Source organism: Furipterus horrens, unplaced genomic scaffold (assembly GCF_987537825.1).
Source record: "Furipterus horrens unplaced genomic scaffold, mFurHor1.1.pri manual_scaffold_5, whole genome shotgun sequence".
Lineage (NCBI taxonomy): Eukaryota > Metazoa > Chordata > Mammalia > Chiroptera > Furipteridae > Furipterus > Furipterus horrens.
The window spans coordinates 164,351,443-164,376,450 of NW_028327175.1; the positions used below are offsets into that span (position 1 = coordinate 164,351,443).

Here is a 25,008-nt window from a genome sequence, read left to right on the forward strand (position 1 = left end):
TAAAAAGCAATGAAAACATGTCCTCGGGAGAGGCTAAAAAACAAATTTTTAAAATAAAATAAAAATGTCATGGTTTCTTTTTTTTTAATATGCTTTATTGATTATGTTGTTACAGTTGTCCCAATTTCTTTTCCCTTTGTTCCCCTCTACCCAGTGACCCCTCTCCCTTCATTTGACCCCCACTTAGTCCATGCCCATTGGTTGTGCATATAGTTCTTCTCAGCATCTTCCTGTCTACTCTACTCCCTCCTATGATGCTTCTTAATTCCTGTACCATCTCCCTCCCTTTACCCCCTTCCCCCTCCCCGCTGACCTCCTCCCATAAAGTTCCCCATACCTACAATTCCTTTTCCACTCTTGTTGCCTACTTAGTTTGCCTTTGTTTCAGTTCCCTAGCTTCTGTTATTGGTTGTTGTGATACAGTTTTCATTTTAATGTTCATAGTTTTGATCCTCTTCATAAACAAGTCCCTTTAACATTTCACATAACAGTGATTTGTATCTGATGAACTCCTTCAGTTTTACTTTGTCCTGGAAGCACTTTCTCTGCCCTTCTGTTCTGAATGTCAGCTTCACTGAATAGAGTAATAGTGGTTGTAGGATTTTGCTTTTCATTACTTTGAATATTTCTTGCCAGTCCCTTCTTGCCTGCAGAGTTTCTTTTGAGAAATCAGCTGATAGCCTAATTGGGACCCCTTTGTACATAATTCTCTTCTTCTGTCTTGCTGCTATTAAGATTCTCTCTTTATCCTTAATTTTTGACATTTTGATTATAATGTGTCTTGGTGTGGTCCTCCCTGGGTCCAGTTGTTTTGGAACTCTCTGTACTTCCTGGACCTGTAAGTCTATTTCCTTCCCCAAGTTCAGGAAGTTCTGCTTCATTATTTTTTCACATAATTTTTAAATTTCTAGTTGTTCTTCTTCACCTTCTGGCAACCCTATGATTCGGATGATGGCCCACTTATAGCTGCCCCATAGGTTTCTTATCCTCTCCTCATTTTCCTCACTTTTCATTTCCTCTTCCTGCTCTGGTTGACTGTTCCTTCCCTATATTTCGATTTGTTGATTTGATTCCTGGTTTTCTTTCAATCACCACTTGTTTCATATGCGTTTTTGCTCATTTCAGCAGGACTAGCCTTCATTCCTTCCCCATCTTGTTTAAGATCTGCTGTTAGGTCTGTAAGCATTTATATAACCAAAGCTCTGAACTGTGCCTCAGAAAGATTTCCTATCTGCTTCTTCGTTAGATTAGAAATTCACTATCTGGTCAGCTTCGTCACTGGGATCTCTATCATGATCTGTGCCATCCTGAACAGTTTTGTGTTTACCTTTGCTTCCTAGGCAGGGCTGTCATACCACCTACACTATAAGGGGTGGCACCCCATGCACTCGTCACTTCCGGGTGACCCTTCTCACCACAGTGTGGTGTTTTCTGTGGGGTTGGGGTCCAAGATGGATTACTGCCATTCACTCTCCACTGAGAGACTGGGAACCTCCTCCTCCATCCCCACCCTCTCCGGGCCTCACAGTCCAAGGCAATGGGGGTCTGCCTTCCCTGACATAGGAATCGCAAGCTGACGGATCTGGTCTACAGCTGGGGGTGCTCCCCAGGCGCTTCTCGCCTCCCCTTAAATACGGGTGCCTGTGCTTACTGCTCTCCCACCATCATCACCACTGCTGCCGCCACCAGCACAGCTTGACCTCTCTGCCCCGGCTTTGCCCCTCCTACCCGTCCAGACGAGCACTACTTCTTTACAACTTCATACGTTGGACTTCAATTATTTTCTGAAACTTCTGGTTATTTCTGGTTTTGTGGTAGTTGTATTCCTTCTTAGTTATGGAGGGAGAAGGAGCGTATCAGTCTAGGCCTCCATCTTGGCCGGAAGTCCAAAAATGTCATGGTTTCTGATGTTGTTTGTAACCATCATAACTTGATGCCTTGCTTACCTAAATCTCTTCATCCTGTATATATCCTAATTAACTTTCTTTATGCCACTCAAACATATTTTCCATCTGGTGTGTGTCTCTCTCCATAACTGTTTGAAACTTTGCATTGTGATAGAGTGCTAACCAACAAATACAAACCATGTGCAGATTTAGAGGCCCCCTGAGTTCAGACATAGATTTTTAAATTATCTAAAGTTGTTGAAAGCATGATTCTAAAAATCTTAGTTACATTTCAAGTCAAGAGCATTTAAGATAAAACTTCATGGCCTGTGTGATATGAAAAATAGCATCAGGGTTTCTAGAATTAATTTGTAATTTTTTAAACTTTATCTTTTCTAAAGAAAATTAAATCTGTAGGAAACAACATCTCTGTTTCATTTTAGTTCTTTGAAAAAAATGGCATTATAGTAAGTTATTTCCAAAGTTGGCATAATTATTCTCTATACACCCCTAAGATAATTAAATATTCTTCTTTCTATAAATATTTTATACAAAATTTGAAAATTGACTGGATATTTACTGATATTAAGGAATTATTGTTTATTTTTTAAATATTATAATAGTTCTTTGGTTATGTTTAGGTTGTTATCTTTCAGAAATACATACTAAAACATTTACAGATGACATTATATAGTATCCGGGATTTTCTTTAGAATAATATGAAAGGCAGGTGGATGAGGAGTATATAGAAATAAGATTCATCATAAATTTAAAATGGTTACAGTTTGATGGTGGGCTCCTTGAAGGTTGTTGTACTATAATATTTACTTCTGTATGTGGTTAAAATTTTTAAATAATGACTCAGTAGATGTTCAAGTCTCTTAAACATGAGAAGCTAAGTTCTTAATCTAATAAAGCTTTGCTTTATTGTACTAGTTATGAGAATTTTTTCCTCCTTTCTATTAACAGACTGAAGACATTAAAGAGATAGCCAGAAAGACACAAGCTCTGCCAAAGGTGAATTCAAAGAGGCAACGAGTCGTGGTTTTCACTCAAGGGAGTGCTGACACTATAATGGCTACAGGTACATGTGCAAACTGTGAGAAAACCAGTATTATGGAATTTGATCATTTATTTTTAAAAATTCTATATTCTCTCTATTATAAATTATTTAAAACAATGTACTTTTTTTTACCACCTTAATTTATTTTACTTTCTCTCACACACACACATACGTTCACACACACTGCTCTGGCAACCACCAGTCTGTGAGTTCAAGGTCGTTTTAGATTCCATGTGCAAATGAGATCATACATTACAGTATTTGTCTTTCTCTGTCTGATTTATTTCACTTAGCATAATGCCCTCAAGATTTATCCATATTGTTGCAAATGGAAGGATTTACTTCTTTTTTATGGCTGAATGTTACTATATATGCATACATAGATATATATTACATATATAACACTTTTCTTATCCATTCATCCATCAAATGGACCACTTGGGTTATTTCCGTGTCTTAATTGTTGTAAATAATGCTGCAATGAACACAAGGGTGCAGGTAACATTCTGAGTTACTGTTTTCATCTCCTTCAAATAAATACCCAGAAGTGGAATTGCTGGGTCATGTGCTAGTTTTATTTTTTAATTTTTGAGGAAATTCCATACTGTTTACCATAGTTGCTGCACCAATTTACATTTCTTTCAACACTGTACAAGGCTTCCTTTTTCTCCATACATGTCCTTGCCAACACACATTTCTTGTCTTTTTTATAATAGCCACTCTAACAGATGTGAAATGATACTTCATTTTGGTCTTGACTTGCATTTCCCTGGTGCTTGATGATGTTGAGCACCTTTTCATGTGTTTGTCTCCTTTGGAAAAATATCCATTCAGATCTTTCCAATTATTTTTTGCTGTTTTGTTTTTTGGACTTTTGTTTGTTTTGTTTTGTTTTGTTTTTTACTACTGAGTTGTATGATTTCTTTATATATCTTCGATAGCCCCTTATCAGATGAATGATTTGAAAATATTCTTTTCCATTCCATAGGTTGCCTTTTCATTTTGTTGATGGTTTCCTTTGTTGTGCAGAAGTTCTTTGCTTTGTTTTAGTTTGATGTAGTCCCATTTGTTTATTTTTGCTTTGGCGGCCTTTGCTTTTGGTGTCAAATCCAAATCCAAAATATCGTCGCCAAACCAGTGTTAAGGACTTGTCTCCTGTTTTTTTCTAAAGGTTTTATTGTTTTAGGTCTTACTTTCAAGTCTTTAATCCATTTTGAGGTGATTTTTGTGTATGTTATAAGGTGGTGGTTCACTTCCTTTATTTTGCATGTGGCTGTCCAATATTCCAAACACCATTTACTGAAGAGACTGCAGTGTCCCCATCGTATATTTATGGTAACTTTGTCATAAATTAATGGACCATATATGTCAGGGTTTATTTCTGGGCTTTCTATTCTATTTCATTGACCTGTGTATCTGTTTTTATGCCAGTACCATACTATTTTGATTACTATATCTTTGTAATGTAGTTTGAAACCAGGAAGTGTGATGCCTCCAACCTTGTTCTTCTTTCTCAAAATTGCTTTGGCTATTCTTGGTCTTTCATGGTTCCATATAAAATTTAGGATTTTTTTCTTCTATCTCTATGAGAATGAACCTTTTATAGTTTGTTTTTATTTTAATTAATATATGTGCCTCCTCTCTCAGTAGAAAAAAATTTATTTCCAAGAAAGATAATTTATGAAAGATCAGTTGAATAAATCTACCTTGATTTAATTTATTTACTTTGATATTTTGGCGATATTCTCAGTCTAGGAAAGTCTTTTCTGAATATAATACATTTTAATTACCAAATACCTGTGCTCCAATAAAATTAATCCAACTACGAACAAATATAACCCAGATATAAGTAACTTTCTCAGTTTTAAACTTGAAGAAAACCTTGCTTCTGTTTTTACACAGCTATCTATTTTAAAGCACTCATAGTAATAAAATAGGAATTTCATTCATTCAACAAACATTTTATTGATTAAAATGATTAATATTGTCAAATGGTGCTATCTACTACTAAAGCCAAAATACAAACCTTCCAATTCTGTCTAACCATTAAGATTAAAATCAATCAGTTAATTAATAATTATTATAAACAGTAGCAATTGTTACCTTTGTGTTTATTCAGTACTCTGCTGAATGCTGAAATTTAAGATATGGGCCCTAAAGATCTAACTCAGAAATAAAATTAATGCATATCTATAAATGAATACAGGAAAGATAGTTATACTTCTTAATTATTGGTATAGACTATATGTTTTATTGACTAGGAGAAGGAAGTCAATAAAGTTTGAAGAAATATTTTATAGTGATTATGAAGTAAATTTTTGTTGAAGCCTAAAAAAGGTAGAAGAAGAAATTATTCTCAAATTTGGGGGAGTAGCAACCCTAGAATTAATTTATTCCAACTTATTTTAGAATTGTCAAAAGCAAGCTTCAGAGATTTACTTCAAAAAATATTTATTTCAGAATAATTCAGTGAGTAATAAACAGTGAAGTAGAATTATAGATGAAGGGAGATTCATTGTGAATTAATAATTGTGGAAGCTGGGTGATGGATGTATGGGGAGAGGTCAGTGTGCAATTACACCCACTGTGTATATGTACAAAATTTTCCATATCAAAAGTATAAAAAACTGAAGGACGTAAACGTAAAAATAAAAAATTAATTTTTTAAACAAAATTCAGAGATATTAAGTGATTTGTTTTTCCAAGATACATTGATATCCTTGCTAAGCCTTGAATTCTAGGAAGAATTTAAAGAAGGGAGGGCAATCCAATCAAAGAGGATCATTTGAGCAAAGGCACCATATACTATATAATCTTTTATTGTTGTGACAAGAATTTATAGAAGAGAAAAAAGAAATAAGTCATGAAAATATATCCTTGCATTTATAATAACTATCTTAATTGCTGTCTTTCTATAGTATGTGACGTATTTTTGTCTTAGCAGTGAACACCCTTTTGAAAAGTGGAAACCATGCAGACTTCTTATAAGAATTGTCATTCTGCCTTCAGATTCATAAAATGCTATTTGGTTGCTTTTTATGGAGACATTTATTTTAAGGCTTTATTCCAGATATACATATTGTACAAGTGTCTTGTGAATTAGCACAAATTTCCCAAAATTGAAACCTTTAAAATTAGCCTCCTTTTTCTGTGACTGAATTTGTCGACTCATTTTGTTTTGTTTTTTTTATTAAATATATTAAACCATTCTTAGGAATGCTAACCAGCAGGAATTTATTTGAAGAAAGACACTGGTAATCTTTGCTGTTTCTACTATATGAAAATGAACTTAAATTAGAGGATGTACTATATCTGCAGTGCATGATAAATACAAGATGGATAGAGAATCTGTTCAGTGGTGTCAGCTACAAAAGCAAACATGATAAATGTTAATGCAGTTTTGAGCCCTGGGATAAGCTATTCAGTGCACAAGCATAGCTGAATCTCTTTGCTATGTTGTTATTCATGGCAGCCAAATAAATGTCAATAATAAAAGAGAATTAAAGATTTTCATTTCCCAGAGGCAATCCTCTAATACGGCTTGATCTTTCATTTCATTTGTAATTCGTTCTCATGTCAGGATGCAATCATTCGCCAGGCTCTGGGTGTCATGTTAAGTCATTTAATAATGATTAAGAACATAAAAATGCTTGGCCTGTGGGGCAATCCACAGAAGAGATGCCAATTTGTTATTGTTTTTCCTCCTTTCCTCTTGAATATGGATCAGCTTTTTCCACTTCCTAGTATTAAAATACTAATGGAAAATGGAGAGGGAAAGTGTCCCTTAATTTACCATACGTGACATTCCATAATGGCTAACACACTTACTAAAACACTAATTAGGAATTATTGTTCCTTAAACCTCATACCATCGAGTACTTTTAAATGATCACAGCTAAGTTTGTGGCATTAGCAATAATATAACAAAATCAGGTTTGTTGGTATTTAATTCTAGCGACCTTTCTCCTTTTGAGATACAGTGTCTATAAACCACCTTCTCTTATTTTGTAAATGATTCTCAAATTCCTCTAAGTTTCCTGTGAATCTAGTCTTTTCTGCTTACCCTGTTTTTTTTTTTTGTTTGTTTGTTTGTTTGTTTATTTGGCTACCTCTATTTCAGTTGGTTATCTATCCTCTATATCCATACAGCTCAATGGTTTTGTCACATATCATTGTTCTAGTGCTTTCAGGCTTAGTTCCAAGCTTTTGGAATTGCAGGGGCAGGAGGCACTGGAAAGCACTAAGAGTAAGAAGCTGGGAATGAAGGACAGGAAAGAAAAAATGATTGCATTTATTTTGATCTTTTTAGTACATGTTGACTAATCTTATTAGTTATGATGGAAGTCACATTAAGGAAATCATTTGTGTCTATAAATTTTAGAAAAAACTAAGACTACAGATTTTCATTACCTACTCAGTGGATTGAGCGTCGGCCTGCGAGCTAAGTGTCGCTGGTTTGATCTTCCAGTCAGGGCACATCAGAGAAGGAAAACTCTGACTCCAAAAAACCTCCGCTGCCTTGCGGCATACCTCTTCAGGGGAAAGGCTAAGGGAGTAAACCCCGACAGAAAATCCGGAGCCGGAGTCCCTAAGGCGGTTTGACGTTGTAGTCAACACCGGCAACTCCTGCGGCGCACCTGAAGCCAAGCTGTACTGACTCAGTCTTTCCCTTGGACCCTTCAGCTGCGAAGAGAGGGGGGGTCTGCTGCATGGGCAACAGCAGACCCTCCATATCACCCTGCCCAGGCTCTGTAGCTTCAGCTTCACTGGAGAGGACACTCCAGCGTCATCACAAGATGTCGATTCAACACGGGAGGAGACAGATACCGTGTCACTCCCGAGTCGGACTGCACAGCCATTCTCGGTGGTGCAGATAGACTCTTAAGAAGCTACACCATCGTCTCTCGAGACGGACGGGCATGGGCAGCAGACCCTCCATATCACCCTGCCCAGGCTCTGTAGCTTCAGCTTCACTGGAGAGGACACTCCAGCGTCATCGCAAGATGTCGATTCAACACGGGAGGAGACAGATACCGTGTCACTCCCGAGTTGGACTGCACAACCATTCTCGGCGGTGCAGATAGACTCTTAAGAAGCTACACCATCGTCTCTCGAGACGGACGGCTGCCGACGACGACGACTACACAGCAGGTACTAATGAGGTCTTTGTACTGAAAAAAATAAATATTTATATATATACACACACACATATATATACACATATATAATAAATGTATTTATAGAAAATTTAAATTTCTTAAAGTTTCCATACTAAATATATCACTAAAGATTGGGAAAAGTGGTAAAACTTCTATTCTGAATGGAAAATAATGCATATCATACACTGGCCCTTATGCAACCATGAAATGAGTCCACTAAAGAATAAGTTGTAGACTTTTCTGAATATTTTTCCGAATTCTTTCTGGGCTGTTTCAGTTGTAATTTTCTTCAAAGGGAAATAATAGAGTAGGTCAGAGGTTTTCAACTGTAAGACTGGTGCTGTCATATCTGAATCACCTAGTGGGCTTTTGATAAATACAGCCCTGCCTTTATAAAAGCACCTTCCCTTCAATTTGCTACATTCCTGAGAGGAGTATTTGAATGTACATTCTCAAGAAAAGGTATGAGAATGGGGATCATGGGCTCTAGGAGAAGGGGAATGTAGGGTTGTTTATTTGTTGAGAAAGCTCACTTACGTGTTGTAGCAATGCTGCCTATGCTTCATCTCTTACTTTGAAAACCATTGGATTAGGTAATCTGATAATATTGCCTCAAGTTCTATGATCCTGTGGTATGATGGAAACAATATTTTAGGAGCTAAGCATCTATCACTTCAATAAGTCTGGCCTTGGTGAATATTTCTCCTTCTTGATCAATCACAAAGTATCAAGGACCCATCCACTATGACAAGTAATCTACATATTACTTTAAATAGTCTCCTGCCTTTGAAGAGCTTATAATTTAAAATAGTCACATTACAATGTCCTTAGTTATTTTATTATAACTAAGTGGGGTTTTGAAGTTCCTTGTATTCATGTTACTAAGTCCTTAAAGAAACTTGTCACCCTATTTGCTAGTTAAGTTTTTCATATTCTTTGGAAACACTCATTGCCGTATAAGATAAGGTCAATTGTGATTTGCAGTTCTGGTAGGCATAAAGCACAGAAAGTGTAATAGGAAAATGCCAACTCTGAAGGAAAACAATCTCAGCAACTGAAAGAATGTCAGCACATCATCACAATTCCTACTACTACAAAATATTATTATAAATCATTTTGAAAATGTTTTCTCTACTATTGCCAAACCAACTTTAAATGATGGTCTTATTGGCATAGGGTGGTTGATGGTGTAGATAGAACAAATTAAGTAGCATTCTTTCCAAATGCCTGTGTATGGCATTCCTTGAAAAAAGTTCTTACCAGGTGAGATTTTAAAGAATACATATTTCTTAACTATGAATATAAGCAACTAAGCTATTAACTCATATTCCATTTTTTTATTTTTTGTAACAGCAAAAAACAAAGTTCTTTAGTTAGTCAAGGGAATAACATAGGTGGGACTGTCACATTCCTAACTAATAACATCTGTAGGCCGTGGTTTGTATGGTGCAGTGATCTCAGGCCTGTCAAGAATGAGACTTCCACCTTTCTATCAAAGCCAGAAAGCAAAATGGAAGACAGACTACACTAGGCAAATGTGAGCTCTATTATAGCATTTATTTCTGAAAGGACCTTTAAGTCAGATTTATTGAGGTATAGATCACATATAGTAAAATACACATATATTTTACTAAATAACAATGAACAACCATTACAACCAAAATGTAGACCATCTTGTATGTTTTGAAGTATAATATGCATACAACATTGGTACAGCTTTCAGTAAGTGAACACACCTGTATCACTACCACCAGATAAGAAATAGAACACTTCTAGTACTTTAGAAGCTACTCTTTGTGGTCCCCTCCTAATCATTACCCTCACCAAAGGTAACCATTATTTTAGCTTCTACTACTAACAATTAGTTTTGCCTCTTTTTGAAATAGGATCATCCAATATATAGACCTTTTATCTTGCTCTGTTCCTATCCTTTTTGAACACTACCTTACTTTTGACAACATAAGATGCTGTAGGTTCTTTTACCTCAGCCCTGGAATCAACCACTCTTTCAAATAACCCCAATTCCTTTTATTGACTGGTGTTACTTAGAAACCCAGATCTGAGTGCTAGGAATGCTCATGGTTCTTGAGTGTCGTTGCTTCTAGACCTTCTTAGCAAGTAGATTGGCAATATATGTGTGTATAATAGCCCGTGCGTATACGTCCATCTATATTTATTTCTATCTCTGTTTATACATTTAAATTCTGTGAGTTCAAACTACTATCTTTGATTCCAACAGAGTTCATTCTAGCATTCACCCTTTCCTAATTTATAACTTCTTCCTAAGACTTGACAGTTCTGCCTCTCATTATCTAAAATATATTTATTTATTTCATCATAAAGTATTTTGGAATTGCTTACCCATGCCCTTGTGAAAAACAATTTTTTTGACTACAGTGTTTGTTTATACTTCTTTTTGTCTTTAGCCCTACAGTATCTAGTCAAATAGAGTTATCCAGTGTAACTTTAGGTTAGTTCTTTTATTCCATCCACTTCATTTGTAATACAGTTAGGCTTATTTGTTAGAGCTTGTATTCTATTTTGGTTTCCTTTCACATCTGGGTTGGGTTTTTTTCATAAGTAAAATTCACAATGGTGTCAATCAAGTTCTGTGTGTTTTGACAAATGCATGAGGTCATGTAACCACCACCATAGTTGTGATTCAGAATAGTTCTGTTGTTTTCAGTTTCAGTTTTTCAAAGTAGTGTTATTAATTTATACTCCCACCAGAAGCATATAGAATGGCTTTTATTGTTCCACATCTTCACCAGCATTTGCTGCAGTCCATCTTTTAAATTTTAGTCATTCTGGCAAGTATGTACTAGTGTCTCATTGTGGTTTTAATTGGAATTTATCTTTGTAATGAGGTGGGGCACCTTTTCATCTGCTAATTAGCATTTGAATATCTTCTGTAAAGTTTCTGTTGAAGCCTTTTGTCCATATTATACAGTAGTCCCTCTCTATATTGCGGTTCACTTATCGCGGCCTCACTGTATCGCAGGATTTTTTTAAATGTTGTATTTAATTATTTATCACAGATTTTTCGCTATATCACAGGATTTTGCGGCACTGTATACATATGTTGTTAAAGTTACATAGGTTTAAGAGTGTAGAATATGTTTAAGTAAACATAAGTAGTGTTCATAAAAGTGTGGAAAAGGTTAATAAGGGAGTGGGAGAGGTTAATAAGGGACTGAGAATGGTTTATGAGTGTGTGGGAAGGGTTTATAAAGCCTTAAATATATAAATACTAAAATAAATGTAAGGTTCCTACTTCGCGGATTTTCACCTATTGCAGAGGGGTCTAGAGTGCAATACCCATGATAAGTGAGGAAATACTATATTGTCTTATTGATTTATAATTTTTTTTACTGTCTGTGTATAAATTTTTTGTTAGATAAATGTATTGCAAATATATAGTCCCATACTATGGCTTGCCTTTTCACTCTCTTTGTGTATTTTTGATAAATAAAAACTCTTTAATATTTATATAATCCAATTTATAATATTTTTCCTTATGAGTACTATGTTTTATGTTCTTTTAAAGAAAATCTTATTATATTTCAAGCTCATGAAGATATATTCCTATTGTTCTTTTTTTTCTAAATATTTTATTTTTTACTCTTCTCATCTAGATCCACAGTCCATATAAAATTAGAATTAATTTTAATATATGGTGTGGCATAGAGGGCATGATTCTTTTTTTCTTTGTCCATATGAATAACCAGTTAACCCATCATTATTTATGAAAAGGAACATCCTTTCCCTAACTGCACTAAATGGACACCTTTGTCACATTTCGAATGACCTGATATCTGTGTATTTTTTAAACTATTCTAGTCCAGTCTTCTCTTTGTCCTTGTACCAGTTTACACAGTCTTAATTACTTAGTTGCCCTCTATTCTTAAATCCCTGATTGCGTCCTGTGACATAGTGGGTGTGGTAATCAGTTCTGACCATTCATAGAACCTTGCTCAGGCCCTGTATGCTCTTTCCTCACTATTTTATGGTCAAAACCCCTTCCATCTCCTGGGGGCCTTGGAAGAACCAAACCATTTGCATAACTAACACACTAGCTACCAGCCATAGTCATGCAAAAGCATCTTAAAAGCTGTTCCCTTTTCCCCATCCCCCAACTCACAGGCTCTGGGGATTTTGGGAGACCCCCACTCTGTAATACCTTGACAGCTCTCTCATACCTTCAATTATTTTTAAGTACATATTTTTTATTTTTGCACCTTTTCTTATTTATAGTGTAGGTGTTGGCTTGTTACAAGCTGTGGCATTAGAGCCTAAATTAAAGTTTCTAGTCAATATTTTTATTATAAAATAGAAAAAAAAGGTGGCCCAAGAAAGTTAAGTGGTCTCATCTCTTCGTTATATACAGCTGATTTAGCAATACTACCCTCTATAACCCACTTTGAGAATTGCTGGATTAGGTAATTTCTCCAATATCCCAAAGTTAGAGATGAAAACATCTGGATTAGAACTCAGCCTCTTGAGTCCCAGTCTAGTCTAATTTGTTCTATACCATGTTGCTGTTACCAAGCAAAGCAGGGCTCATTCACATGGCAGTTTGGTGCAAGACCCCACAAATAGTGTTGAGAAAAACAGGTCTTTATTTATAATATTCCAACCTTGGGGGTCTGGCAGCACATCTGCTCAGAGCCCTGTTTTCCCATGAGACCCAACACTTCCTTGCTCCCCAAAAGGCTGTAAGCCAAAACCAAGCCCAATAGTTCCCCATTCCTTACCTGTCAGCTCTCTTCTATAGGATCTGGAGTACATTGTTATCAACCTCCATATAATAGTCCAGGAAAGTATGTGCCATATTACACTGGATTGTGGTGAAGTTCAGGAAAGGCTCAAGTCCTAAGTGAGTATCCTCACTGTATGTCCCAAGTTCCGAGTCCAGAGAGAGTCCGGGTTTGCAAGGCAGAGTCCTTTGTGGCTTTGGAGTCAGCTGGAGCGGGCACAATCAAAGCAGCAACATGCCTGCTTTCTTATTAGCCTAGGCCGCATGACCGAATCGTGACTACAAATTACATAGCTACTTCTTCTCACATGGCTGCTGTAACCTGCTGCTCCCTCATGCTCTTCTAACATGCTCCTTCCATCATGCCTCTTCTCATAGGAGGCAGGAACCCTTCTTCATCCTTTCAAACATCATGGCCCCCTCTTTCACACCAGACCTCAATGGCAGACCATGGGGCTCTTCATCCTTTCCAACTGCACAGTTCCCTTTCTTATGGCTTCCCCCATATTTTAAATGCTGACCCTGAGCCCCATACCTCATTGTGTTGAAAAGTATCTTAAGCTGTATCATCTGCCCTTTTACTCAGGTGACAGCACTACTTCCCTTCAGGAAAGGCTTGGCTATCTCCTTGTCACTGACATGCAAAGTATCTTAAACTGTATCATCTGACTCCAAAAAACCTCCGCTGCCTTGCGGCATACCTCTTCAGGGGAAAGGCTAAGGGAGTAAACCCCGACAGAAAATCCGGAGCCGGAGTCCCTAAGGCGGTTTGACGTTGTAGTCAACACCGGCAAGTCCTGCGGCGCACCTGAAGCCAAGCTGTATTGACTCCGTCTTTCCCTTGGATCCTTCAGCTGCGAAGAGAGGGGGGGTCTGCTGCATGGGCAACGGCGGACCCTCCATGTCACCCTGCCCAGGCTCTGTAGCTTCAGCTTCACTGGAGAGGACACTCCAACGTCATCGCAGGATGTCGATTCAACACGGGAGGAGACAGATACCGTGTCACTCCCGAGTCGGACTGCACAGCCATTCTCGGCGGTACAGATAGACTCTTAAGAAGCTACACCATCGTCTCTCAAGACGGACGGCTGCCAACGAGTACAGCTATGATCTAGCTACCAGTCTGCCATAGATATGCAAGTACCTTAAAAGCTGTACTGTCTTCTTTCCCCATCCCCCAAACCATGAGCTGTGGGAACCTTTGGGGAGGGTCCCCCACCCTGTTTCATTGCCTCATTTACATAACAGGGTTCTCAATTTTGTGAGGAGCAGTTTTTCCCCTCACTTTTGGTTGTCACAACTAGGTGAATGATAGGGGCTGGGGAAATTGCACTGGGTTCTAGTGGATAGAAGCCAGAGATGCCACTACACATCTTTAATGTACAGGACAGCCACCCATAACAAAGAATTATATGGCTCAAATATCAGTAGCACCAATGTTAGAACAACCCTGGCTTACAATGTACCTCAGAATGTATAATTTAAAGGATCACTATCTGCTTACTTATTACACTTAACCACAGATCAATACCAACAGATGTTAGTAGGATAAATCTTACAGGATTACAATCAGAGGCCCCATGACCCAAGAGTGTCCATATATGATCTAGTCCATACTAGTTTTTTATTTATTTTATTTATTTTTTTTTTTAGAGAGAGAGGAAGGGAGGGAGAAAAAGGGGGAGAGAAATATCAATTGGTTGCCTCTCACATGCCCCTGACTTGGGACCTGGCTTGCAACCGAGGACCCATAACTTTTCAGGTCACAAGCAAGCGTTCAACCCAGTGAGCACAGCACCAGAGCTATTTTAACTGTGTTTCTCAGAGCTTCTGCCAAATGATCTCCAATTCTAACACTTCTCTTTTGTTAGAATTTGTTCAAACTGGAAAATTCTGATGTAGAAGTATATATACATATCTTATAAATGCATTTTGTATATGTGGATGGATATCTAGATGAGTGATTTTCAACTGGTGTGCAGCAAAAAATTTTTTAAACATGCAATTCCTGACTATTTATTCAGGGGCACTGACCTCTTTTCTCTTAGATTCTCAAATTTAGAAATGACAGCAGACAATATAACAATAGACATGCAGGGTGGATAAATCAGAATTATACCTGTTTTTGTCAGATCAGCAAAAAACATATATTTTTGGTGTGCCACAGAATTTAAGTAATTAGCAATTAGTCCATATGTGCCATGAGATGAAAAAGGTTTAAAATCACTGATCTGGATGATAGCTACATTTGCCTACATATTTACATTGGCTTAAATGGTTCTTAGAGAAGGTATTTATCTTCTTCTAAAACTCCAGTTAGTCAATTTCTATAATTAAAAGCTCTTGAAAATGTCAATATAATACTGGTGGGTATCCAAGATGGTGGTAGAGTAGGAGAAGTTACTCTTACCTTCTCCCAGAACTAAATCAGAATTACAACTAAACTTTAAAACAGTCAATCTGAATAACCAATACAAGACTAGCTGAACAGAAGTCTTAACATGAATATACAGAAGCCACACCGAAACTGGTGGGAAGGGCAGAGACGCAAAGAGCTGACCCTGCACCCACGTGAGTCAGCTGAGGATCTGGAGGGATATCCCAGCTACAAAGGTGTCCTCTGAGGAGTAAAGGGTCTCAACCACACACTGAGTTCCCCATCCCAGAGTACCAGTGCCAGGAAGAGGAGCCCACATAACATATAGCTGTGAAAATCAGTGGGGATCCTGCCTGCCACGCTGAGATGGAAGACTAATAGAAATCCAAGTGCCATCTTACAAGGTCAACACACAAACTCTCATTTGTGAGCACTCACCCGTGGGCTCCGGCAGAGGGATGGCAGTGCAGAGTGGACTGGAGTCATATAGGGAGAGATTGGATTGTGTGGCTTTGAGGAAAAGGCTGAGGGGACAGCCACCAATGTCCCTCTGCTGAGTCCCTCTACCACGTCACCCACAGATGCCATTTTTCCTGGGTCTGTCACTCTACTCCATACAATATCAACCTGGGGGCACTAGCCCAACCCTCTCAGTTCCCTGTGGCCCCACCCTGCCAAGCTCCCACCCTGTGCAAGAATCAGCCAGTAGCAACTACCCTGGGCCCGGGTTGCAGACTTTCTTGGAAGGCCCTCGAGAAATTCCAGGAGGACTCAGGAATTGTCAGACAAGCACAGGCCGAGAATAAATGGAGTGGCTTTAGGGTAAGAGCCATTTTTCCCGAGCACCCAACCTGCACAGTCCCCCTACAGCATCTGGGTGGGGGGGGCATGCACTAGCCCCACACTCCTGACTCACTGTAGCCCCGCCCTCACAAGCTCACACCCTGGAGAGGAGTCAGCTGACTGCAGCCTGTGATGTAGTCTTTCTTGGAAGACTCAAGGAGATCTGGACATACCAAGGGGTTATCAGATATGCACAGGGAGAGACTGAGTCTTGTGGCTTTAGGGCAAAGACCATTTTTCCCTGTGCACCCCAATTGATGCCACACATCCAAATCTTAATATGTTTTAGCCTGCTGAACTCTCCTGGCCCTACACTGAGGACTCCCTGAGACCCCACCGCACCACAAAGCTCCACAGACCTCAGGTGGATGGTGGATGGTCTTGGTGTAACCTGAGACTTTTGCTGAATGGCCTCAGACCCAGGACTGGTGCCAAGTTTGAATCTGTGTCAACCTGGTGAACACCACTTGCCCCCACTAGGTGACTCAGAACCTGCCTCACACAACTCATGTACCACCAGGGGCTCTTCAAGTGACTGAGCCTAATAGGCAACCAGCAGGTGGAAGCAACTGGGATACCTTGGGCATTTTGCTGTCTTGCCCCAGGCTAGTCAGGTACTGCTAGAAGCCAACATCGGTAAGCAGCTTGGCCCCTGCCACACACACAGAGGTCCAGCACAGGCAAACACCTGCCATGGATCACTTTGTAGCCCCTAACAGGTAGCCCAGGGCTGGTCACAGGTAGCATCTGACATTGATTTGCACTGGAGCCCCTCCCAAGAGGCTCCAAAACCAACACACCTGGTAGCTGGCTTCAAACCATATCAGAGCATGACCCAATTAGCTCCACAAGTGGTACACCAAAGTAAGATCTCAGCAGGCAACAGACCTGCTGAGGTGAATTCCACTTAATGGGGTCAGCCCCTGCACAACAGCTTGTACATTATGGTTGGGGTCAGTCCTCATAGTCGACCAGCCTGAAGGCCAACCCGACCCATGGATAGACCAACAGCAAATGAAACTAAACTACAACAGAAGGCCTCACATAACCCTCACAAGCGACATTCCTGGAGCACCTAGTTCAGAGAGATGATCAAGGAGACCACCACCAAGCTCTGCAAGACACTTGCTATAGAAGGCCACCCTACAAAGACTGAGAGACATAGCAAATCTACCTAATACACAGAAAAAATACATAGCGGCAGACAAAATTGGGAGACAAAGAAACATACCCCAAATGAAAGGACAGGATAAATCCCCAGAAAATGAACTAAATGAAATAGAATCAAGGAACACACCAGAGAGAGTTCAAAACAATGGTTATAAGAATGTTCAAGGAACTTAGTAAGAACTTAAACAAAGTGATAATAAACTAAAAAGGACAGAGAAACCATAAAAAACAACCAGTCAGAAATAAAGAATACACTAGAAGGAATCAACAGCAGACTAAATGAAGCAGAGGACTAAAGCAGTGATTTGGAAGACAATGTAACAGAAAACACCCAATCAGAGCACCAAAAATAAAGAAGAATTTTTTTAAATGAGGATAGTTTATGGGACCTCTGGGACAACATCAAGCATAAAAATATCTGCATCAGAGGGATACCAGAAGGAGGAGAAACAGAACAAGAGATTGAGAACTTATTTGAAGACATATTGACTGAAAACTTCTCTAACCTGGTGAAGAAAAAAAAAAAGCACACAAGTCCAGGAAATGCAGGCAGTCCAAAACAAGATGAACATAAAGAGACTTACACCAAAACACATCATAATAAAAAAGGCAAAGGTTAAAGACAAAAAGATAATCTTAAAAGCAGGGAGAAAAAGACAGTTAACTGCAAGGGAGCTCCCACAAGACTTTCAGCTGATTTCTGTCTTCTTAACAGAAAAATTTCAGGATAAAAGGAATTGGCACGAAATATTCAAAGTGATGAAAACGAGGAACCTATATTATTTAACCCATCAAGGCTATCATGTAGAATTGAATGAGAGACAGAATTTTGCAGACAAGAAAAAGCTAAAGGAATTCATCACCACCAAACTGATGTTACGAGAAATTTAAAGGGACTTTTAAGAAGAAAGACCAAAAATATGAATAATAAAATAGTATCGGCAGCCGTCCGTCTCGAGAGACGATGGTGTAGCTTCTTAAGAGTCTATCTGCACCGCCGAGAATGGCTGTGCAGTCCGACTCGGGAGTGACACGGTATCTGTCTCCTCCCGTGTTGAATCGACATCCTGCGATGACGCTGGAGTGTCCTCTCCAGTGAAGCTGAAGCTACAGAGCCTGGGCAGGGTGACATGGAGGGTCCGCCGTTGCCCATGCAGCAGACCCCCCCTCTCTTCGCAGCTGAAGGATCCAAGGGAAAGACGGAGTCAATACAGCTTGGCTTCAGGTGCGCCGCAGGACTTGCCGGTGTTGACTACAACGTCAAACCGCCTTAGGGACTCCGGCTCCGGATTTTCTGTCGGGGTTTACTCCCTTAGCCTTTCCCCTGAAGAGGTATGCCGCAAGGCAGCGGAGGTTTTTTGGAGTCAGAGTTTTCCTTCTCTGACAATAAAATAGTAATGAGTGCATAATGTTAATGGATTAAATGGTCCAATCAAAAGACATACAGTAGCTGAATGGATAAGAAAACAAGACATATATATATATATATATATATATATATATATATATATATATGCTGTGGTAGTGGTAGCAATACTTCTATCACTCAAAATAGACTTTAAAACAAAGGCTATAAATAGACAAAGAAGGACTCTACATAATGATAAAGGGATCAGTCCAACAAGAGGATATAACCATTGTAAACATTTATGCACTGAAATAAATAAAGCAAATATTGATGGCCATAAAGAGAGAGATTGACAGTAATACAGTTATAGTAGGAGATTTAAAACCCCACTAACATCAATGGATAGATATTCCAGATGAAAAATCAACAAGGAAACCCAGAACTTAAATGACACAATAAATAAGATTATTTGATATCTTCAGAACATTTCATCCCAAAGCAGCAGAATATACGGGTATACTTCCATTTATTCATATCTTCTTCAGTTTCTTTCTTCAGTGTATTTTAATTTTCCAATTATAGGTCTTTTACTTCCATGATTAAAATTGTACCTAGGTATATTATTTTTTTGATGCAATCATAAATGGAATAGTTTTCTTAGTTTCCCTTTCTGATAGTTTGTTATTGGCATATAAAAATGCAACCAGTTTCTGAATGTTTACTTTGTATCCTGCTACTTTGCTAAATTCATTTTTCAGTTCTGCTACTTTTTGTTGGAATCTTTAGGATTCTCTGTACAGTATCACGTCATCTGCAAATAATGACAGTTTGACATCTTTTTTTATTTGAATGACATTTATTTTTTCTTTCTGATTGCTGTGGCTTGGACTTCCAGTACTATGTTCAGTAAGAGTGGTGAAAGTGGGCACCCCTGTCTTTTTTTCTGATCTTATGGGAACTACTTTTAATTTTTCCCCATTGAGTATTTTGTTAGCTGTGGATTTGTGATAGGTAGCCTTTATTGTATTGAGGTATGTTTTCTCTATTCCCACTTTGCTGAAAGTTTTTTTTTTTTATCATAAATACATGCTGGATTTTGTCAAATTTTTTTCTGCATCTTTTGATATGATCTTACAATTTTTATTTTTCATTTTGTTCATGTGGTGTATCATGTTTACTTGATTTATGGATATTGTACCAATCTTGTATCCCAGGAATAAATCCCACTTGATCATGGTGTATGATCTTTTTAATGTATTGCTGAACTCAGTTTGTTCGTATTTTATTGAGGATTTCTGCATCTTTGCTTATCAGGATTTGGACTATAATTTTCTTTCTTTATAGTGTCTCTCTGGTTTTGAAATCAAGATAATGCTGGCCTTATAACATGAGCTTGGGAATCTTCCTTCCTCTTGAATTTTTTGGAACTGAGGACTGGTGAAGCTTCTGGTCCAGGACTTTTGTTTGTTGGGAGTTTTTTGATTACTGTTTTGATTTTGTTCATTAAAATCGGTTTGTTCAGATTTTCTGTTTCTTCTTGACTCGATTTTGGAAGATTGTGTGTTTCTAGGAATTTATCCATTTTTACAGATTGTAACATTTGTTGTCAAATAATTGTTCATAATATTTTTAAGTATATTATATTGATTATGTTGTTACAGTAGTTCCATTTTTTTTTTCCCCTTTGCTCTCCTCGGCCCACTATCCCCCTTTCCTCCAGCAATCCCACCCCCCTTAGTTCATGTCCATGGGTCGTGCATACAAGTTCTTTGGCTTCACCCTTTCCTATATTATTCTTAACTTCCCCCTGTCTATTTTGTACCAACTGATTATGCTTCTTAATCCCTGCACCATATTCCCATTTCTCCCCCTTCCCCCTCCCAGCTGATAACCCTCCAAGTCATCCCCATACCTCTGATTCTGATCCTATTCTTGTTTGCTTAGTTGGGTTTTGTTTGTATTTTTTAGATTCAGTTGTTGATAGTTGTGAGTTTGTTGTCATTTTAATGTTCATAGTTTTGATCTTCTTTTTCTTAAGTAAGTCCCTTTGACATTTCATATAATAATGGCTTGGTGATGATGAGCTCCTTTAGCTTCACCTTGTCTGGGAAGCACTTCATCTGCCTTTCCATTCCAAATGATAGCCTTGCTGGATAGAGTAATCCTGGTTTCAGTTTGCCTTTCATCACATTGAATACTGCTTGCCAGTCCCCTTCTGCCTGCAAAGTGTCCTCTGAGAAATCAGCTGATAGTCCTATAGGCACCCCCTTGTAGGCAATTCTCCATCTCTCTCTTGCTGCCCCCAGGACTTTCTCTTTATTTTTCACCTTTGGCATCTCAATCTTGATGCGTCCTGGTGTGGTCCCCTCTGGGTCCAGCTCACCCAGGACCCTCAGTGCTTCCCGGACCAGTATGTCCATCTCTTTCCCAAAATTTGAGAAGTTTTTCTCATTTTTTTCAATTCTTGCTTCCTCATTCTGCACTGTTGACTGTTTTTTCCTTCCTTATGTTCCAAATCATTGATTTGAACCCCAGTTTCCTTCCCTTCACCATTGGTATTGTGTGGTGGATTTTCCTTTGTTTCACTTAGCATAGCCTTCACTTCTTCCCTTATGCGTCTGCTATACTCAAGTATACTTGTCAAGCCTGTGAGCATCTTTTATCACCCGTGTTTTGAATTCTGCATCTGTTAGGTTGTCTATTTCCTCATCTGTTAAGTTGGCTATCTCCTTGTCACTTAGTTCTCCCACTGGAAACTTGATCCGTTCCCCCTTTTGGGCCATACTTCTCTGTCTTCTCATTCTGACAGGCTCCTGTGTTTGTTTGCCTCCGCGTCCCAGGTAGAGCTGTCATTCCTATTACATTTAAGGGGCGGGGCCTTAGGGTTTCATCAGTACAGGGTGATCCATTTCACCACATTGTGGCACTGTATGTGGGGGAGGGGTCCAAGAGGGAACAAAGCTGCCTGCCCAGCACTCACCCCTTTTCCAGGCTCTTCTCCCACTTCCGCACCAGACTGGCGCCCCTCTAGCTGCTGCCTTGGCCGTCGTTCCCAGAGTGTGTGGGTCTGCAGACGTTCTAGGACCGTGGAGGCCATTTTAACAAGCAGACTCTTCAGACAGACTGGCAGTTTCTGCCTCCACCCCAACCCCCACTGGTCTGCACAGTCAGAAACAATGAGGCTTCATTTTCCCCAGTGCTGGGACGGTGGGCTGCGTGGTCTGGTGAGGAGCTGGGAATGCTCCCCAGGTGTCCCTCCTGACTTTTTAAAATATGTGACTGCGCTATCTGCCGTCCTGCCACTGCTGCCACCACCACACTGCGTCCTCTCCACCCCAGCTTTGCTCCTCCTACCTGTCTGGATGAGTATTTCTTCTTTATTTCTTTGTTTGCTGGACTTCCATGCAGTTTGATTTTCTGGAACTTCTGGTTGTTTCTAGCCTTAAGGTAGTTGTCTTTCTTCTTAGTGGTGGAGGGAGACGCAGCATGTCTGTCTGCGCCTCCGTCTTACCCGAAAGTCCTCTGATGTTTCAGTTGTTTATAATATTTTCTTATAGCCCTTTGTATTTCTGTGGTGTCCATAGTTACTTTCCTTTTTATTTTTTATTTCCTATCTCTTTTTTTCTGAATGAGTGTGGTTAAAGGTTTATCAATCTTATTTATCCTTTTTAAAAACCAGCTCTTGATTTTATTGTTCTTTTGTATTATTTTTTTAGACTCTTTCATTTTTTCTGCTCTGATCTTTATTATTTCCTTCCTTCCATCCACTTTGTGCTTTGTGTTTTTTTTGTTTGTTTGTTTGTTTTCTTTTTATTACAGTTGTCCCATTTTTCCCCCATTGCTCCCCCCTCCCAGCCCACTTTGTGCTTTGTATGTTGTTCTTTTTATAGTTTTTTGAGTGTATGGTTAGATTGTTTATTTGAGCTTTTCTTGTTTCTTGAAGTAAGCCTAAATTGCTATGAATTTTCCTCTTAGGACTGATTTCACTGTGTTTCATAGATTTTGGGTCGCTGTGTTTTCATTTTCATTTGTCTCAAAGTATCTTTTGATTTCTCCCTTGATCTCATTGTTAAGCTATTTATTGTCTAGTAACATTATATAGTCTCCATGTGTTTGTGTTTAGTTTTTTCATTAATGCTTGATATGAATTCAGTCTTCTTAAATTTATTGAGACTTATTTTATGGCCTAACATGTGGTCTGTCCTGAAAAATGTTCCACGTGCACTTGAAAAGAATTCTCATATAGTGGTTAGACAATGATATACTTTACAAAGCAGTCCCCCCAATATTTCAAGTATTTACCTGGCACCGTACGTGTTTATAACAATATTATTGACTGTATTCCCCCATGTTGTACTTTACATCCCTGTGACTATTTTTTTTAATACTCACCCAAAGATATGTTTATTGATTTTAGAGGGAGAGAAAGAGAGAGAAAGAAATATTGATCAGTTGCCTCCTTCATGTGCCCCAACCAGGGATCAAACCTACAACCTAGGTCAGCACCCTCACCAGGAATCGAGCCCACAACCTTTTGGTGTATGGGGCCACATTTCAACCAACTGAGCCACCTGGCCAGGGCCTCCATATTTTTTGACAATTAATTTGTACTTCTTAATCTCTTAACCTTTTTCACCTCCATCCCTCCTGGCAATTGTCAGTCTGGTCTCTATCTATGAGACTGTTTCTATTTTGTTTGTTAGTTTATTTTGCTCTTTAGATTCCACATATAACTGAAACCATATGATATGTGTCCTTCTCTGACTATTTCACTTAGTAAAATACCTGCTAGGTCTTCCATACTGACGCAAATAGTAAGATTTCATTCTTTTTTATGGCTGAGTAATATTTCATTGTATATATGTACCACCACTTTCTTATGCACTCATCTATTGGTAGACACTTGGATCGCTTCTGTATCTTGGCTATTGTAAATAATGGTGCAGTAATCATAGAGGTGCATATATTCTTTTGAAATAGTGTTTTGGATTCCTTCAGATACATACACAGAAGTGGAATTATGGGTCATAAGGCAGTTCCATTTGTAATTTTTTTAGGTAATTCCATACTGTTTTCTGCAGTGGCTGCACCAGTCTGCATTCCCACTAACAGTTCACAAGGCTTCCCTTTTCTCCACATCCTCATACAGCACTTGTTTGTTGATTTATTGATGATAGCCATTCTGACAGATGTGAGGTCATAGCTCATTATGGTTTTAATTTGCATTTCTCTAATGATTACAGTCATTGAGCATCTTTTCATCTATCTGTTGGCCATGTATGTTGTCTTTGGGGAAGTATGCCTATTTAGGTCCTCTGCCCATTTTTAAATTGGATAGTTTGGTGTTCTTGGTGTTTATTTGTATGAGCTCTTTAAAATTTTTGAATATTAACCCCTTGTAAGATGTATCGTTGGCGAATACGTTCTCCCATTCACTAGGTGGTTTTTTTTTTTGTTTGTTGATGATTTCCTTTGCTGCGCCAAACCTTTTTAGTTTGATGTAGTCCCATTTGTTTATTTTTTCTTTTGTTTCCATTGCCAGAGGAGTTATAGTTTTAAAAATTGCTAAAAAATGTCAGGGATTTTACTGCCTATGTTTTCTTCTAGAAGTTTTATGGTTTTGAATCTTACATTTAAGTCTTTAATTAATTTTGAGTTTATTCTTGTATATGGTATAACAAGATGGTCAAGGTTCATTTTTTGCATGTGCCTGTTTAATCTTCCTGACACCACTTAATAAACAGACTGTCTTTAGTGCTATTGTATGCTCCTGCCTCCTTTGCCAAATATTAATTGCCCATATAGCAGGGTTTATCTCTGGGCTCTCCATTCTCTTCCACTAATCTATATGTCTGTTTTTATTCTAGAACCATGCTGTTTTGATTACGTTAGCCTTGTACTGTAGTTTGGTATCAGGTTGCCTAACACCTCCAACGTTGTTCTTTTTCAAGATTGCTGTGGCTATTTGGGATCTTTTCTGGTTTCATATAAACTTTTTTTATTATTTATTCCAGTTTTGTGAAGTACACCTTCAATATTTTGATAGAAATGGCATTGAATCTATAGATTGCTTTGGGTAGAATGGACATTTTAATAATGTTAATTCTTCCTCTCCATGAGCATGGTAGGTCTATCTAGTAGGTACCCAGCCATGTAATATGAAAAATAGAGACATTTATTGAAGAAGATACAGGAGACAAGAAACATTGTACATAGGCCAATGACACCTCAGTTCCCTTCACAGTAGGCACCTTGGGACATCACATAGTTCTCCCAGTCGCCGTTAGCTGCCCTATTGTATTTTCCTGAATCTCGTCGACAGTCTGAAATCTCTTCCCTTTCAAAAGTGATTTTAGTTTTGGGAAAAACCAGAAGTCTCAGGGCATCAAATCTGGGCTGTAGAGGA

At 38.6% G+C, this 25,008-nt stretch overlaps 1 protein-coding gene across 1 annotated transcript in view; it reads left to right on the forward strand.

Annotated features, from left to right (window-relative positions):
* Window positions 1-25,008, forward strand: part of ADK (adenosine kinase) — a 648,653-nt gene that overhangs the window by 542,619 nt on the left and 81,026 nt on the right. The window contains exon 9 of the mRNA XM_090278245.1: window positions 2,856-2,970. Coding sequence (XP_090134371.1) covers window positions 2,856-2,970 — 115 coding nt within the window. The remainder of the gene's footprint in view (window positions 1-2,855; window positions 2,971-25,008) is intronic.